Consider the following 18,469-nt stretch of genomic DNA (forward strand, 5'->3'; position numbering starts at 1 on the left):
CAGGGGTGACTCCTGGCTCCGCACTCAGGAATCACTCCTGGCGGTGCTCAGGGGACCACATGAGATGCCGGGGATCCAGGCAAGCACCCAAACTGCTAAACTCTCCATCTGAAAAAGGAATCGTCAGTCAGTCGCTGTGCGTGGGAAGGCTGCCCGGCACGGCAGCTTTGGGAAAGCAGCATTGGAGCCTTCTGCAAAGAGCAAGCCTGGATCTTCCACATGACCCACGTGTTTCTCGGCAACACACACAAATACAAGAACATTGATGCAAAGATATCACCTTGGTTCACTGTGACACTTAGTCCAATAGCAGGTTAAGGAGACACTCAGAACATCCAAGGGCAGATGAGCGGATAAGAAGTGGTTGTTTATGGGGCCAGAGAGATGGTACAGTGGGCAGGCAGTTTGCCTTGCACACGGCGGACCTGGGTTGGATCCCAGGCACCCCATAGGGTCCCCCGTGCCTGCAAGAAGGAATTTATTTTTTTTCTTTTTTCTTTTTTGGATCACAGTCAGCGATGCTCAGGGTTTACTCCTGGCTCATGCACTCAGAAATTACTCCTGGTGGTGCTTGGGGGGCCATATGGGATGCTGGGAATCGAACTAGGGTTGGCTGCGTGGAAGGCAAACGCCCCACCCACTGTGCTATTGCTCCAGAGCCAGGAAAAAATAGCTCCAGAACCAGGAATAATCCCTGAACGCCAGGCGGTTTGGCCCCAAAACAAAATATTGTGGTTATAGAGACCGGGGAAATAGTTTACATCTGAGAGAGGGAAAGATGAAACATTGTTGCTACAATGTAGATGGAGCTGGAAGGGATCAGAGGGAGAAGGACAAGTATCAGGTGATCTCACTCATCAGTGGAAAAGAAAGACAAAATAAGGGACTAGATAGTATCACATAAAGAGCAAGCCCTGATCTTGGATCACGAATCTGAGATTACCAAATGGGGGTGGGGAAAGTGAGGGCCTGATAAGTGAATGGAGATGAGATGAGGCTGTGGGCAGAGCGCCAGGCCCTTGAGTGGGGTTGAGTTGTGATGCGCATCTGGATCATAAAGCCAACATGCTACTTGAAACACAAGAATTAAAATGAGTTCTCCCCCTGTGCGGAGGCGGGGTCACTGAGGCCAGCCCAGCTCCTCCAGCTGCTCCTTGTCAAGGTCACGGGGCAGATGGCACATGGCCCCTATGTCCCAGGAATGCCAGGCCGCCCGTTTGCCTTTCCTTTGCCCTGGCCTTGCGAAGGCCACACGCCGGAACTGCTCTCTGAGATACCCCAGCAGCTCCTCTCCTGGGGTCCTGCCTGGGGTCCTGCCCTCTGCAGTGTGGGCACAGCAGCTGGGACCCAGACAGGGCAGTGCCTTGAGAGTCATCCACCTCACCTGCCTTCCACAACGGCCGGGCATCTCCCGGGACCTGTCATCCGTCCTCCTGGGCTCAGAGAAGCATCTGGAACAGCCTGCAGCACTGCTCTCCCTGGGGAGCAGCAGGTGTGCGTCCATCTTTGTGTGAATGTGTGCACGTGTCCGTGTATCTGTGTGTGCACGTGTATGTCTGTGTGTGCATGTGTTTGTGCATGCATGTGTGTGTGTGTGTGTCTTTGTGTAGCTCTGTGCATCTGTATGTGCGTCGGTGTCCCTGTATGAGTCTGTGTCTGTTTCGGTGTGTTTGCGTGTACCTGAGCCTGTGGGTGCCTGTGTGTTCCCGTGTCTCTTTGTTTGTGTATCTCTCCTTGTGTCTGTGTCTATATGTGCGCCTGTGTATCTGCATGAGCCTGTGTTTATCTGCATGCCTTTGTGTCCATGTGTGTTGGTATGCCTGTGTGTGTGTGCACATGAGTGTGTCTATGCGCACACACCTCCACACCAGCTCAGAAAGTGCCCACCTCGTCTTGCTTTTCATGTCCCTAGCAGTGGGCACAGAGCAGGCTCTTAAAACCAGATCTGGGACTGGAGTGATAGCACAGCGGGTAGGGCGTTTGTCTTGCACGTGGCTGACCCGGGTTCGATTCCCAGCATCCCATATGGTCCCCTGAGCATGGCCAGGAGTAATTCCTGAGTGCAGAGCCAGGAGTAACCCCTGAGCATTATTGAGTGTGACCCAGAAAGCAAAAAAAAAAAAAAAAAAAAACCCAAATAGAACAGCAGATAGGGCGTTTGCCTTGCATGCAACTGACCTGGGTTTGATTCCCAGCATCCCATATGGCCCCTCAAGTACTGCCAGGAGTAATTCCTGAGTGCATGAGCCAGGAGTAACCCCTGTGTACCGCCGGGTGTGACCCAAAAAGCAAAATAAATAAATAAATAAAAACCCCAAACAAAAAAAAAAACCTTGAAGCTGGGTAGTTGGGGGTCCTGGGTATGAGAATGATGAGTGAAGCCCCTCCTCAGCGTGCTTCTCTGCAAACGTGCACCCCAGTTTTCCCGCAGCCAGGCCCTGGGGACAGGGCGAGGAGGCCTAGGACCCCCACAGTCGCCCGCCGGGCGTCAGGAAGTGCTCAGTGAAATGGGGAATCCTCTCCTCACCCCAAGCCGTCTCTGGGTAGCCAGGGGTGGGGTCCCCTGAAGCTGGGGCCCTAGGAGGGTAGCCTGAGGAAACTCAGCCTTCCCCTAGGAGGTCAGAGCCCCAGAGCAGCCCCAGCCCCAGAGCTCCCTGAAGCCTCTCATCTGCCATGAGCTGAAGTTGCAGGAGCCACCGAGATGGAGGGGGGTTAGGGAGTTGTGACCAGCACCCAGACACTAGCAGCTGGGATGCTCCCGTGCTTGAGGCTGATGGAGGCAAGGCTGTCAGGGGCTGCCCAGAACGGCGGGCCAGACCACCGCCCTGCTAGGCCGGGAGGGTGGGGGCAGAAGAGCTCTGGGGGCGACTGGGAGAGGGGGCAGGAGGGGGGAAGGGGCACAGAGTTGCCTGGGCACAGCACAGTCCCCCCTCCCCCCCCCCCCCCCCGGCCTTCCCAGTACTCAGGGGCCTGTGTCCTTGCAGGCTGGCCCTGACCTTCCTTCCGCTTACCACCGCCACTTCCTCACCCCTGAGCAGTTGAGTCAGCCCTGAGGCCCAGATGGCCCAGCAGTGGCCCAACAGGCGTCCCTCCCAGAGCTAGTCTGACCACATGTACGGTGGCCTTGAGAAAGCCCATTACTGGGGGAGTGGGCAGCGTGACCGCTCTGCCCACGAGGCCCCGTCTCTGCTCCATGCCCACCCGGGCCCGGAGGTAGGATGGCTGGAGGGTGGGGTTGGGGTGCTGGTTGGCAGGGAGGCTGGGCCTGAGCCCCGAGTTCTGGGTCTGTGTCATGTGGCCAAGGAACAGTGACAGTCTGGGTGGCTCCCTTTGTCTGCTCGAGGGTTCGGACTGATGCTGGGGGGTGCAGACGCCATCTCTCCCGCCCCGTGCAGAGTCCGAGGAGCACTGAGGGGGGACAGAGCCAGTTCCCAGGCGAGCTCTGGAGCCCAAGCCTGAGCGTGGAGGCTGCAGCCCTCATGAGGAAGCAAAGCCCAGACCCTACCGGGCCCGGCCTCACCCCCCTGACCCTCAAAGAGCTCCCGGGGTGGGCTTGAGTCACCTCTGCACACTGAGTGCTTTATCACCTTATTGGCTGCCTCACCTGTCATGGCTCTTTCCCAGGCTGGCAGAGGTGCCAGCTCCATGTGGCACTGAGTGTGCCCAGCCCCAGTCTGGACGGACTGCAGCCTGTCCCTCCTCCATGCCAGCCTGGCTGGGCATCCCAGGGGCTGGACGCTCAGGGCAGGCTCTGCGACCTGCAAAAGGGGCCCTGTGGGCGAGGTCCCCTTGGGTAAGTGTCCTGTTCCCAGCAGGAACTGAAGGCAGGTCCTGAGGGGGAGCTGTCCACCCCGTTTCACAGACGGCTCAGCCGAGAAAGCATCCTCAGGCATCCGGGAGCAAGGCAGGGCCCCAGGAGCTCCATGCACCCAGCACAGGCCTCATGTGAGGGGCCCGAACTCCCTCCCCAGCACCGTGTGGCCCTGGGCCAAAGGAAGCCAACCACACCCCCCAGCGCATCGCCCAAGGAGCCCTCCCCCAGCGCCACCAGGCCCAGAAACAGAGGAACAAGCTTTTATGAGGTCACTGTGTGGTCATGGGACAAACTCGGGGCTGGAAGAGGCACGTCTGTCCTCTCGGCAGAAGTGGACTCTGGGCAGCCCCTGCCCCTCCTGCCACTGTTTACTCTGCAGCTGCAGGATCCCCAGAGGACGCTGCCCTCCCCTGGGCGGCGGGAAAGGCACTGACCTTGGGGAGGAATGTGGGAAATGTCTGTGCTGGGGCCAGGAATGTGGGCTCTGGCCCCCCGGGGAGCTGTGTCCTGTGGCTGATGGTCCTTAGCTCACAAGTTAAACTGCAGGTCACGGGGTGAAGATGGCCAGAGCCGCCCTGCTGGGTGCCTGGAACGAGGGTGGGGGGAAGGCATAGCTGGAGGGCATAGCTGTCGTTCTTGACCCACAGAACACAGGGATGTGGGGGTGTTGGAGCCCTTTGGGACGAGCGGTGAATCCCCCAGCCCACGCGAGGACTGGAAATGGAGTCCAGAGGGGCTTCAAGATATGGCACCTCCCCACCTCTGCGTCTCCTCCACAAGGCAGGGGCACTTGGGGGCTCCCACTTCCCACCGGTTCCTGTAGGGACCCCAGGGTCTGGGGTAGACCCCGTAACTGCCAGGAGCCAAGCTGAAGCCACAGAGCAGACAGCTGGCCTCACCTCCGTCGCCAGACACTGGGAGGGAATTTGGTCTGGCCAGTGATCCAGCATTGGTGATGCCCAGCCCAGTCCTTTGGGACAGAACCCTGAGTTGAGTCAGGCTGCTGCTGCCCTCTTGTGGCCATGTCTGGGCATGACTGCAGCCGGGCAAGCCTCCAGTAGCAAATTCTCTAATTCTGGCACTTTCTCAAACGCCCCCTCCTCCTCCTCCTCCTCCTCTGGGAGGCCCGGATCGGGTAGGGTGACCTCATTCCCGCCTTTCACAGAGAGCCCCAGCACAGGGCAGTACGGGAAGGGCAGCCGATGATGTCTCGTTCAGAGGAGCAAGGCTTCGAGCCAACCCGCCCAAACACGTTGAGTGTGGGGGAAACGAGACAGACGAATCGCACTCCAACAGGATGGTTGGAAAATTTAGAGAATCTTTATTTCTCAGGAAACTCCGCCACAGCTGGCAGGCACTGCCCTCTGCGGCCGGGAGCCTCTCGCGCCCCTTCCGCCTGGAAGCAGGGAACGGAGGCGAGAAGCCATACAGCAACACCCCAGAGCCTTCAAGAAAGCCACAAACCACCTCCGCCACACAGACACACACAGACACACGTACAAAATAAATAGACGTAGAAAAGCGGCTGCGCTGGCCCGGCACTCCTGGCCAGGCCAGGGATGGGCGGGCTGGCCCCCATCTCTGCCACAGCTCCTTAGGGGAGCTGGGAGGGGGAGGGGAAGGGACGGACGAATAAATAAATAATAAATAGACCCAGACTTGCTCCCAGAGGCCTGAGGACTTGGGCAGCTCGAGGCTCAGGGCCCCTGGGGTCTGTTTCCCTGAAGGTAGCAGACTCCGTGACAGGAAGAAAGAATTAACAGGGAAAACAATGTTCCCGCCACGCCCCGGGTGGGGGACCTGCGCCCTACCATCCCGAAGGCCTGCGCCCAGAGGCCAGGCTCCAACCAGCACGGGAGAGAGGGGAGGGCTGAGCCCCCCCTCCCGCTCTCAAGCTGGGGAGCCCCTCCCCGCCCTGCTCTGGGCTCCCTGGGGCCGGGCAGTGTCTCCTCCCGGTCCTCCTGTCTCTGCACAGGGGCGGGAGCCCAGAGGTGGCCCGGCCCGGCTCCTGCTCGGGTCGCTCCCGGTACACCCTCTGCTGCTCTCAGTCACGGGCGCTGCCTCCGAAGCTCCCTGCGGGCCAACAGGGAGGATGCGGTGGGCAGAAGCAGGTGCGGGAGAAGGGGCAGCGCTGCTGCTTGGGACCGGAGACCGCACCGGGCCCCTCCTGGCCCGCGGGGCGCTCAGCTGGGCAGCAGCACGTGCTCCAGGAGGTAGGTGAGGGAGTCCCAGTGCTTCCAGAGGAGGAAGAGGACGAGGAGCAGGAGGGCCGTGCTGGTGACCCGCAGGCGCGTCTTCATGAGCGGCGTGATGAAGTTGGCGATGGTGGACACGAACACCAGCAGCACGGCCATGAGCGCCAGGATCACGTTGATGAACTTGCCCAGCAGGGCCCGCGCGTTGGCGTTCTCCACGCCCTCCAGCTGGACCACCTGCTGCTGCTGCTGCTGCAGCTCCAGCTTGGTGACCCGGGTCAGGCAGGACTCCACGGCCTCCTGCGGGGCAGAGAGGGGCACAGAGTGCTGCAGGGGGGTGGGGCCGCCCTGCCCACCCTCCCTTGGCCAGGCTCCTCCCCTGCCCGGCTCCTCCCACCCCCACTTCTGGCCAGGCTCCTCCCCTGGCCCCTGCCCACCCGCCTCTGGCCAGGCCCCTTGGGGTGGGTGTCGGGGCAGTCTGCTTGTGGTGGGTGCAGGGATGCCCTTGGGTCTAAGGGTCCACTCCCAGCAGGGACGGAGCCCGGGCCTCCCGCAGTGAAGGGAATGCTTGCTCCACTCCGTGCTGCGCTGCTCGGCCTACTGGTTTTCTAGTTTCTGATTCTGGCTACTTGGGGAGGGTGCTGGCACACAGGCATCCAGAGGGTGAGGAAAGGGGCCCGCTGGGCCAATCCGCCCTTGCCCAGAGCCCGGATACTCCCTGTGGCAGCCCCATTGCGCGCGTGTGTGTGGGGGGGGGCAACCCTCACTGTCCAGACTGCCCTGCCCTTTTTTTTTTTTAAATGGAGTTAATTCTTATTTTCTTTTTCTTCTTCTTATTGCTTTTTGGGTCACACCCGGCGATGCTCAGGGGTTACTCCTGGCTCTGCACTCAGGAGTTACTCCTGTTAGTGCTCAGGGGACCATATGGGATGCTGGGAATCGAACCCAAGGTCAGCCACTGCAAGGCAAACGCCCTACTTGCTGTGCTATTGCTCCAGTCCCCACCTGCCCTCCTTCTGCCCGCTGGGTTCCTACTCTCACCCCATGGCTGCCCCAGCCCTACCCTCCCCCGCCAGTCGGGGCCGTACCTGGATGTCCCGTGCCCTCTCGTACGACTGGTAGGCCACCTTCTCCTCCATGCTGGCCAGCTCCTGCTTCAGGTTGGTCATTTCGTTCTGGTGAAGCTCCGTCAGGTCGTTGAGCTGCTCCTCCAGCCTCTCGTACCTGGCAGAGGGGAAGCGCAGGTGATACCCGGGCCGGGCGCCCCTTCTCTCCCTCGCTCACTCTCCCGGATCCTGTGTGCCCCGTGCCCTCACCAGGCCAGGCCCCTCCCGGCTCAGCACTGGGCCTGTGGGGGGGTGGGGAAGGTGGAGGGGGCTCAAGTGGCTAGAATGCTAGTGTGGCTGGTCCTGTGCACCGCCAAGAGGGAAGAGGTGGCAGGGTGGTGGTAGGGGCCCGAGTGATCTGCCAAGACCTTGCCCTGTGGTGTAAGAGGTCTGGGGGGGGGGGCGGGGGGAGGATAGGGACATGGTGCATTTTCAGAAAGGGTCCCCCAACCTCGCAGGGAGCAAGTGCCGGACTGCCCGAGCTGTGTCCCCGAGTCCTGCGCCCCCGGCCGCCCTGCCCCAGGGGTCCCGCGGGGGTTACCTGTACCGCTCCTCCTGCAGACACTGGGTCATGTAGGTGTAGTCCCTCTGCAGCTGGGCCTTCAGGTCCTCCATGGAGCCCTCGAGGTGGGCCTGGCCCTCCTTGATGTCCCGCAGCTCCTCCAGCAGCGCGTCCAGGTTGGCGGGCGCCCCGTACAGCGTGTTGGACCGGGGGCTGCCCAGCGCGCCCGCGGCCCCCGAGTTGCTGCCCGCCCCCGCCGAGCTGGCGCTGGCGCTGGAGCACTCGTCGTCGCTGCCGTACTTGGGGCTGGACACGAGCGTGGCGCTGCCGCTCAGCGCGCGCGCCGCCTCCTCGGGGCCGCCGTCCTCCAGCGGGTCCTTGAGGTGCGCGATGTTGTCGGCGCTGCCGAACTTGTTGCGGATGAGGCTGGCGAACTCGCGGGGCTTGGACACCACGGCCGTGTGCGTGGCCTGCGACAGGCCCGACAGGCTGCCCTTGACGCCCTCCACCACGCCGCCGCCGAAGCCGCTGATGCCCGCGCGCACGTTGGCGCCCACGTCCTTGAGGCCCTGCTGCATGTCCCGCAGCACGTCCTTGGGCTGCCGCGACGGGCCGTTCTGCTCGATCTCGCGCAGGCGCCGGCGGTAGTGCTCCAGCTTCTTGTGCAGCTGCGCGATGGTCTGCGCCGACTTCTGGTTCTTCTTCTCGAACACCTGCTTGATGCGCGCCGCCTGCTGCTTGTCCGCGTTGTTGGCCAGCTTCAGGTACTCGGCCACGTTGTCGTCCCGCGCCTCCTGCTCGATCTTGATCTGCTCCGTGATCTTCAGGATCTTCTGGTGCAGGTGCCCGATGGCCGCCTTGGTGCGCTGCGGGTCGGGGGCCCCGTCGGGCACGTCCAGGCTGATGGGGCCGTCCGAGTCACCATGGCCCGGGCCGCCGGCGAGGCTCAGGGCCGCCACGTCCCCCTTGTCGACCTGGGGAGAGGCAGGAGGGAGCCTGAGAAACCCAAGAAGGCAGTGGGATGGGGTGGGGGTGGGGGGCTCGGGTTTGCTGCTGACAGACGGAAAGACAAGGCGGAAGGAAGAGGAAACTCCAGGCAAGAGGGAGCAGGTGTTGAGGCTGGAGCCATAGCACAGCGGGCAGGGCGTTTGCCTTGCACATCCCAGCATCCCATATGGTTCCCGAGCACCGCCAGGAGTAATTCCTGAGTGCCAAGCCAGGAGTAACCTCTGTGTATTGCCGAGTGTGACCCCAAAAGGCAAAAAAAAAAACCAAAAAAAACCCCAAAGTGAGCAGGTGCCCGGCAGTGGGCCATGTGGGAAGGAGCGCATCCACGGCCCCCTCTTGTCCCCCCGACACCCCTACACAGCCTCGGCAGTCCTGCTCCTCTTCCTGCTCAGAGAGGAGGGACCCCTGCTTGGAATGCCCCAAGTCCCTCACCTGCACCAACAGGTCGGACAGAGGGTCCCGCTCAGGGCCGCCTGTTCTGCCCTCCAAGTCCCCCCAGCCCCACCCTGGGGCAGGCCTGGCGCACTGAGCTGAGCAGGGCCTTCGCGGTCCCCACACAGCCGCAGGAAGCCTCTCGGCCCACCCCACCCGCCTCTGCCGGGTGCTCCCCCGGACCCCCATTACCTTCCAGTTCTCTGGAATCGTCAGCAACCACTTCCGCTTCATGACGGCGGGCGCCCCCAGCCCTCCTCCGTCTCCCCAGACCAGGAGCGGGGCGCACCCCGTGCTACCCTGCGGCCCCCGGTCCCTCTCGCCCAAGTCCCAGAAGCAAGTCACAGGCCACTGGAAGTGGGGAGCGACCTGGGGATCTCCTGGCTGCCTCCCTCTGCAGGGACTGAGGATGCAGGGGGGGGAGGGCAGCCCCACTTCCTCGCAGGGCGGCCTTCCCGAGCACATTGGGGGTGACGGGAGAAAGGGAGGCGGAGGGAGTGGGAAGGACGAGGGGAGGGCGCGTGAGGAAGACCACGGCAGACAGGTGGGTCGCGAGGTCAGGTCGGGGCAAGCAGACGGGGCCGGGGAGACGCCGTCCCGGGGCTGTGGCCTGGCCTGCGGGAGGGCGAGGGTCTGTGCACCGCAGCCGGCCCCAGCCTTATCGCCATGCAACAGCGGAAGCAGCAGGAAATGGCTCAACCCCATGTATTTTTACACGCAGCACGCCCCGATGAGGCGGCCAGACCGTCCGCCCTGCTCAGTGTGGGGGCAGGGCCGGGCGGAGTTGCGGGTGGGGTGGGGGTGGGGCGAAAAGAGGTCAAACACAAAGAGAAGTGGGCAGGTCACATGCACCGGAACCTGGGACGAGCTCGTGCCAATGGCCCACAGAAGTCACGGGCTGCGGCTGGTGGAGAGGCCGCAGAAGAAAACACGATGGGGAAACAATGGTCCGGCCAGACTCTGGCCCCGGGGAGAGGGTGGCTCCCCGGGCTTCCTCTGGGGACTTCTGAGGTCACTGTTCCACCAGGGACGCTGGGGACACTGCCGGGCCCCTCCCCTGTCTGTCCTGAAGGCAGCACGCGCCCCTCTTTGTTTCCCTCACCTCCCCGGTCCTCCTCCCTGCTTGCTCCCACTGAGATCCACCCCTGTATTCCAGAGGCGCCAACATCCATTCTCCATGATTTCAGCCCTGCTCTGAGGACCAGCAGCCTGCAGCTCAAAGCCACAGACCCTCCATGTAAACAAGGGGGACCCACACCTATTGCAGGCCTCTGCAAGGCTCCCCCCCACCCCGTGCTATGGGGCACATGGGAGGTGCATATTCAACGCTGCCTGGACCTGAGCCGCACGCCTCCCCTTTTTTGGGGGAAGGGAAATGGTAAGTGCGAGTACGTGGGACTTTACTGCAGGTCTGCCCGCGATACGACCTAGACGCCGAATGAGACAGAGTCAGATTTGAGGCCTGGGAGATGGCTCCAAGGGCCGGGGCACAGGCTCTGCATGCGGAAGGCCTGGGTTGGAGTTCTGGCATGAAACAATGCCCCAGGAATGTTGAAAGTGACCCCAGAGCACCAGGCCGGCCCCAAGTATGGCCCCTAGGTCAGAAAAAGAAAAAAAAATTTTTTTATGTGCAACATGTGGCTCTTACTATTAAATACCAGATCCCCTTATAAGGCCACTGTCCTTTCTCAGCGGGCTCAGCTTGGGCAAGCCTATCATCTCGGCAGGGAGCGCCCGGCCCACCCCTGGGTGGGGCTAAGACAGACCCAGATGTGGAACTGCTGAAAGTGCCCCCCCCCCCCCCATCCCTGTGAGCCTCACGTGAGCCTGAGCAGGAGCCTGTGCCCATCGTGGCTCCAACTCTGGGCAGTTCTGTGGCAACTTCCTCCCCCTGCCCTCAGTACCTCGCTCACCATCACAGAAGTGGGAGAGCGCCCCCCCCCCTCGGCCAGCACAAGAGGAGCACAGAGCAGGGAGCAACAGCTGCTTCCCACCTCTGAGGGGAGTCTCAACACAAACACCCGCAAAGGACACGAAGGGGTCAGGGTGGGCACAGCCAGCCCCCAGGAGGCAGAGGCTGCACGGCCGGCCGGCTGGCCGGAAGGACACACGGAGACCGAGGGAAGGAGGCGGGTAGGCACAGAACGGGCGGGTAGGCCACGGGGATGGAGGGAGAACGGGTTCGGGAACGGGGATGCACGCCAGAGAGAGCTGCTGAAGTGGGTGGTCAGGTCACACGGCAGATACTGGCTGTCGGACAGAAAGTATCTGGGCTATCTTGCAGCCCGTAGACGGGAATCCTGGCCCTCTCTCCAGAGAGGCTAGCAGCCACCCCACACTCCTCTCTGGGCACCCACCCACCCACCACCGCCTGCGGGGAGCAGCCCCCGGTATCCCAGACTGACGCCTCCTACAGGTGACTCCCCTCCCCCCGGGGGCTCCTGAGTTCTCAGCCGTGGGGTGAGGAGAGGCCCTCCGGCCTGCACCAGCCGCTGGCCACTGGGCACGGAGGCACTTTGGGAATCTTAGGCTGCAAGGGGGCAGCGGAGCCAGGAAGCTGGTTTCCCTTTAGGCAAAGGGGTGGCAGGACTCCTGGGCAAGACTGATGTGCCAGGGGCTGGAGTGACAGCCCGGCAGGTAGGGCGTTTGTCTTGCACGCAACCGACCCGGGTTCGATTCCCAGCATACCATATGGTCCCCTGAGCACTGCCAGGAATGATTCCTGAGTGCATGAGCAGGAGTAACCACAGCCCCCTGTGTATCACCGGATGTGACCCCCCAAAAAAGCAAAACAAACAAACAAACAAACAAAAAAACAATGTGCCAACTGTCTGGATGGGGCAGACTCAATGGCAGGGGGCAGCCAGGAAGTGCTCGGCCAGAGCTGCCGGGGAAGCCGGGGACAGGCCCTGGCACCCCAGCCAGAACAGCTGCAGGGATCGCGCCACACGCCCCTGAGGCTGCCATGCGCAGGGTCAGGCCCCGCCTGCCCAAGGCCAGCAGCCTAAGCAGCTTTCCCCCAGGGGCTGGGGAGTAAACACTCAACCACGTGGCGGGGCGCATGCGGACAGTGCGTAAGGGGGTCTTCCGATCACAGGGTAGAGGGGTCTCCCTGAGGCGCCCCTCCCTTGCGGCCTGGCAAGCCCTCCAGGGATGAAAGGGGATGGCATGCGCCAAGATGGACAGCGGCCAGGACGGCCAGGACACGCCCCTCCTACTTTCATGCAGCCGGGTGGTCCCAGCCAGCCCTAAGAGCGATCTTCCTGCCCCAGCGAGACCCCCTTGCCCAGCCCCGCTTCTGGGCTTTTCCATCAGACCCAGTCCTTGGTTCTGAACCCCTTATTGCCCCTGCAGCCCTGCAGAGAACAATGTCCTTGCATGTCCCTCTGCCTCCACCCCCCTCGGAGCCCAGGCGGCCCCTGAGCTGCTATCCCCTGGATCTCAACCCTCCCGATCTTCCCCAAGGTCATCTGGCTCCTTCCAGACTCTCCCTGGGGCCACTCCCTGGACCTTGTCCTCTGCCCCACCCCCACCCCGTCCCCTATTTCTGCTCTGCCAGCCACAGAACCGCCACCAGCCACCAGCTCCTGCCGGGGGCTTCTCTGCCTGCCCCCAGGGCTGCGAGCACCGAGCACCGGCAACTCAGGTCCTGCAGTTCAGGTCTTGGCCCTCCCGTCTCTGAGGGGTGCGACTGAGCCCTAACCAGCCTAGTGTTGCCCACCCAGCAGATACCTAACCTGTGTGGGCGCCGTCTCCCAAAGCCTGGCTGTGGCCGGCGTGCCAGGGCCTCGGGGGCCCCCACCGTCTGCAGGTTGGGCAGAGCCCGCGGGCTCGCTGTCCCCGGGCGGCATGGGGCTGCCCAGCGGCTGTGCCCGAGCCCCTCCGGCTCCCCGCTGCCACCCGAGGCCGGCTCAGGCAGGCAGGGGATCAGCAGGGATTGCCCGACTTCCCCTCCCGGCACCCAGCTGCTCTCTCGCCTCTGGGAGAAGTGGGAGGGGGAGTGCACTGAAGGGGAGTGCTCCCTGTCCCCCGGGTCTAACTGTTGGTATGGTACACTCCCTGTGGCGGGGACACAGGTATGACAAGTCACAGCACATGGGACACGTGTGCCACCATCCCTCACGCACGCGGAGAGGGTGTGAGGCCAGGCAGGCCCCGCCCCCAGCAGCAGCTTAGACTACTGCCTCCCCCACGCCCCTGCGAATAGAGGGGCCTCCGCAGGGCCGGGCACGGTGCCCGCCTGGAGCCCCTGCCCTGATCCCAACGGACCTGCCCACGGGTTTAGGGCAGCCCCCCACCCCAATAACTGCCTAGGGAAGAGACGGGACTTAACCGTCTGGACACCACCATGCAGCACAGCACAGAGGTGGCTTCTCTGCTCCCTTCCACCTTCCCTTCCTCCTGGCTCTCGGCCGCAAGCACGCCCAGGGCCCACTCACAGCAGTCTCTTCTCCTTTGGACTTCATCAGGCCGGTCCCAGCAGGAAATCCCGTCAGCAGCCGGCAGAGGGGGCCAGAGTCCCACAGCAAAGACCAGCAAGTTAGCGGTGAGGGAGTTGCCAGGCAGTGGCTGGCAAGGTTGGGGGCCAGCGGGGTCCTGTCTAAGGACGGCTGCCCACGCGGCTTCGGAGACGACCAGGCGGACAAACTCCCACTCGAGCCTGGTGAGAAACTCGGCTTATATACTGAGGGCCGGCATGGATCACGCTGACAGGGCGGTCCCGAGTTCAAGACGTTTGGAAGAGATAAGGGAGGCCCAGCACTATCTCGGGGGCCCCAAGCCAGGGCCTGCAGCCAAACTCACCGAGAGCAGGAGTCCCCACATGCTAGGGACGCACAAATACAAGCACAAACCTCACAAATATTTGTGGTGGTGGATGACTCGGGCTTTGAGGGGCAGCAGCGTACACAACACTGGTGCTGGTTTCCAGGGCCAGCTCAGACACGTGCCAACTGAAGAATGTGGGCTCCGGGGGTATATGGCAACTCCGGGCCCACCCACCCTCCCAGAACACTCAGTGCTGGGAAGATGGGCCCATGTCGCTGTGCACCCAGTCCTGGGGCCAGCACTGAGCCTCCCCTCACATCCCTAGCCATAGGATGCCTGAACACTTTCATTCAGCTGTGAAGAAACAGTGCTCTGGAGTCCCTGAGGCATCAGGGGAGGTTCAGGGCCAAAGTGTCCTTAAGGCTGGGGGGCGGAAGTACTGGGAGTTCCTGGCTGAAGGTCGGTGGGAAGATGGGCCAAGGCTGGGAAACCTGTGTGCTCCTGCTGGACGAGGGGCCTTTGGGAATGGGGCCAGAGGTGCAGGGGGGGAGGGCCAAGGGTGCATGAGCTGAGCCCGATTGCCACATGGTATCCCAGCTGCCAAATGAAACCTATAGCCACTCCTGAGCTCCATCAGCATGTACGCGTACACACACACATACACGCATACACATACATACACACATACACACGCATGCACACACCTGCACACGTAAGTATGCACGCACACATGCACACTCACATGCACAAACGCATACATGCACACACACTCACACATACACAAATGCATGTGTGCACATGTGTGTGCACACACTCACATGTATGCATGCACTCATATACACGTGTACACACTCACACTTCACACCCTGCAGTGTGGCTGGCCAGCAGCCCCTCTTCTCTCTCAGCTCCCCTCCCTTCAGTCTTGTCTCTCCAACCGTGGCTCCTTCTTTCTTCAGTGCCGCTTGCATGCGACTTTTCTCTTCATTTGCTCCTGTTCTTATTTTTCAGGTTTCCCGCCCTCAATTTAATTTTTTTTTGGGGGGGGGCACATTGGGTTATGCTCAGGGGTTACTCCTGGCTCTGCACTCAAGAATCACTCCTGGGGCTGGAGCGATTGCACGCAGGTAGGGATTGCCTTGCATACAGCCGGCCCGGGTTCGATTCCCAGCATCTCATATAGTTCCCCCAGCACTACCAGGAGTAGTTCCTGAGTGCAGAGCCAAGAGTAACCCCTGTGCAATGCCGGGTGTGACTCAAAAAAGAAAACAAAAAAAAGAATCACTCCTGATGGTGCTCAGATGACCATATAGGATGCTGGGGATCGAACCCAGGTCAGCCTTATGCAAGGTAAGTGCTGTACCACTGTATAGTCTCTTTTAGTCCCTCAATTTTATTTAAATCTCCCTAATTTCCTTTCTCTTGGGAAAAAACAAGCACAAAGCAACCCTCTCCTCTCTCTCTCTCTCTCTCTCTCTCTCTCTCTCGCTCTCAACAGTGGGGGCTGAGAAGTCGGCAGCTTCAGGGGCAACTAAATTTAGTAGTTCAGAACACAAGGTGAGGCCCTGTGCTGTGAACATCTCCCAGCGAGGTTCCTCCATGCCACGTGGTGACTACTCTCCCCTCTGGGAAGTGGGGTTTCGGGGGCAGTGGCTGTTCAGACACCCTGAGGGGGTGTCTTCTCACTCAGCCACTCCTTGGGGGAGGAGGGATGTAGGCGTGGTGTGAACTAACACCATCCCAGGGACACGTTCCAGGGGCAGGGGGAGAGGCTGGACTGGAGGGTGGGTGGTGGGGGACATGCGCCCCCTCCTCCCACCTCAGAGCAGCCCCTTCCAGGAAGTCCTGCTGGGGCCCAGGTCCCACTCTGGATAATGGGGAGAAGCCTGGCAGGGCTCATGAAGTTTCCTGTGGTTCCCAGCCACTCAGGGTCCCTGGGGAAGGATTCTGGGAGCCAGCCCAGAAGAAAGGGGCCCAGACAGGAAGCAGCCTGACCTCTGGAGATGGTTTTTTCTTTTTTTTCTCTTTTTGGGTCACACCCAGTGATGCTCAGGGGTTATTCCTGGCTCTAAACTGAGGAATTAGTTCTGGCGGTGCCCCGGGGACCATATAGGATGCTGGGAATCAAACCCGGGTTGGCTGTGTACAAGGCAAACGCCCTCCCACTGCACTATAGCTCCAGCCCCAGGGGGGATGGGTTTTAGGGGCCAGAAAGCCCTGGCAGTAAGGCTGGCACCCTCCCCATCAAGAATCCTTGAGTTGGATTCCCTTCTGCAAGTCCACAACTGAACACAGAGCCCAGGGCCCGAAGGGCAGCGATGTGCCTTACAGGAAGTGAAAGCATCACTTCCTGCACACTTGAGCATATGCTTCCAAGCAGAGGGCCACACGTGGCCCATGCACGAGGCCACTGAAGGAGGCTCCGAGCAGGCTTCAGGGAAGAAACCGGAGATGCTGGAGTTCGTGTTGCAGCATCCCCCTCGGCAGGGAGATTCACCTTTCCAGCCCCCCTCCCCTGCCCCCCTCCGAGGCAGCCTCCGGCTCTAGAGTATCATCACCCTGCCTGCGACTGAGCCGCACTGGGCCCTGAATTATTCACCAGCTGGGGAGCCACCCAGGGCCCAGTGCTGGGGACCCACACAGGGAAATGGGAGCAGGAAGAAGCCCAAATGCAGGGGCAAGAGCGACGGTACAACAGGTGGAGTGGTTTCCTTTGCCTTGCACGTTGCCGGCCCAGGTGCATTCCCCAGCATCCCATATGGCTCCCCAAGCACCACCAGGAGTAACCCCAGGTGTGTCCCTCCCCCCAACCTGCACCCAAAGTAGCCCCAGCGCATCCTGGGAGAGTTCAGAGGACAGGAGCAAGCAGGGGCAGGGGAGTCGCCCCTGAAGACAGTGGCAGACAGCTGCTCGCAACAGCACCATGATCACTCCCATAGGGGCTGGGAGAGAGAAAGCCACTGTCCCCGGAGTCCCCTCGTTGCCTCTAGTCCGGCAGGCCCTTGTAGACTTGCACCCACAAAACCCAGGGAAAGGTGGAAGCAGCAGGTCAGGTGGGTGAGTGACACACACACACACACACACACACACACACACACACACACACACACACACCCCAGCCCCTTCCTGTGCAGAGCCTCCCGCAGGGAGCTGGGGGCCAGGGGGCGACCATCCCGGTCTGGGCCATGGAGGCTGACCTCGGCCCTGGGCCTGGGAGTCCTGTGCTGATGGGGGCACGGGGCCTTGGCCTCAGAGGTGGGCGGGGAAGGCGGGTGGGCGAGCCTGAGTGAGGGCGCGTTGCAGGCCAGTCGCCCTCCTGCTCTGCAGAGGCTCGAGGTGGCTTGGAAAAGCCGCCGATGGGGCTGTGGAGTGGCCTGAGGGCCCTGAGAAATGGACGTGGGCTACTGCCCTGGAAGCAGGAGCCGGGCACCTCAGAGCTGTGCAGAAGGCTGCAAGGGTGTGTGGGGGAGGTCCAGGCTGGCTGCCCCAGGGGCACCCCAAGCAGAGCCAGAGAAAGGGGGAGCAGGAACTCAGGCAGCTCCTCCCCCAACACCGGGCAGCTGTCCCCACCAACACCCGGGGACAGCTGTCTCCCCACTCAGCACCCAGGGACAGCTGTGTCTCCACTTAGCACCCGGGGACAGCTGTTTCCCCACTCAGCACCTGGGGACAGTTGTCTCCACACTCAGTACCCGGGACAGCTGTTTCTCCACTCAGCACCCGGGGACAGCTGTCTCCCCACTCAGTACCTGGGGACAGCTGTCTCCCCACCAACACCCAGGGACAGCTGTCTCCCCACTCAGCACCTGGGGACAGCTGTCTCCCCACCAACAACTGGGAACAGCTGTCTCCCCACCAACACCCAGGGACAGCTGTCTCCCCACTCAGCACTTGGGGACAGCTGTCTCCCCACCAACACCTGGGGACAACTGTCTCCCCACCAACACCCAGGGACAACTGTCTCCCCACTCAGCACCTGGGGACAGCTGTCTCCCCACTCAGCACCTGGGACAGCTATCTCCCCACTGAGCAGCCAGGGACAGCTGTCCTCCTAGCACCCGGGTCAGCTGTCCAGATGTGCAGCCTGTACTGTGTACATGTGGTCTCACACAACCCTGATGGCAGATGCATCCCTGTGGACAGGCTGAGGGACCCCAGCCCAGGGACCCTCTGGGACCACCCACCCACCCAACTCTGCCCCTCCAGGGACATGAGCCGCCTGGCCAGCCTCACCCGCCCGGTCCCACAGGCTCCAGACATAAATAAACCAGGGCACTGGCGCCTGCCAAGATCTGGCTTCCTGGCACGAGCCCGGGGCTGCGGGCGGCCCCCGCCACCGGCCCGGAGTAAACAGGGGCGCTTATTTACTCATCCCCCAGCAGAGGAGAAATCTTGTTGTGCGTAAATCTGGAGGAGGGTGTGAGGGGCTGGCGTGCTGCGGGGACTCTGGTTTGGGAGATGGGCCGAGCCCTGAGCCTGGGGCCCAGAGATAAGCACGAGGCAGCCCATCAGGGGCTCCCCCAGCACCTGCTCTGCCTGCCACCGTACCCCAAGCATGGCCGAGACCAAGGGCTACAAAGTGCCCCCCGACCCATGTCCCCTCCCCAGGCCTCCATTCCCGACGGCACACGCTTTCCAGGAATGGCCA

At 61.9% G+C, this 18,469-nt stretch overlaps 1 protein-coding gene across 2 annotated transcripts in view; it reads right to left on the reverse strand.

The window, feature by feature from the left end:
* Positions 1–5,960: 5,960 nt before the first annotated feature.
* The window catches only part of TMCC2 (transmembrane and coiled-coil domain family 2), a 34,375-nt gene continuing 21,866 nt past the window's right edge, over positions 5,961–18,469 (reverse strand). For both annotated transcript variants that reach the window (XM_056119170.1, XM_056119171.1), the window contains exons 3-5: positions 7,657–8,591; positions 7,098–7,233; positions 5,961–6,309 (exon numbers count right to left, since the gene is read on the reverse strand). In XM_056119170.1, the coding sequence (XP_055975145.1) occupies positions 5,998–6,309; positions 7,098–7,233; positions 7,657–8,591 (1,383 nt within the window). In that variant the 3' untranslated portion in view covers positions 5,961–5,997. The remainder of the gene's footprint in view (positions 6,310–7,097; positions 7,234–7,656; positions 8,592–18,469) is intronic.

Source organism: Sorex fumeus, unplaced genomic scaffold (assembly GCF_029834395.1).
Source record: "Sorex fumeus unplaced genomic scaffold, SorFum_2.1 ptg000039l, whole genome shotgun sequence".
NCBI classification, from domain to species: domain Eukaryota; kingdom Metazoa; phylum Chordata; class Mammalia; order Eulipotyphla; family Soricidae; genus Sorex; species Sorex fumeus.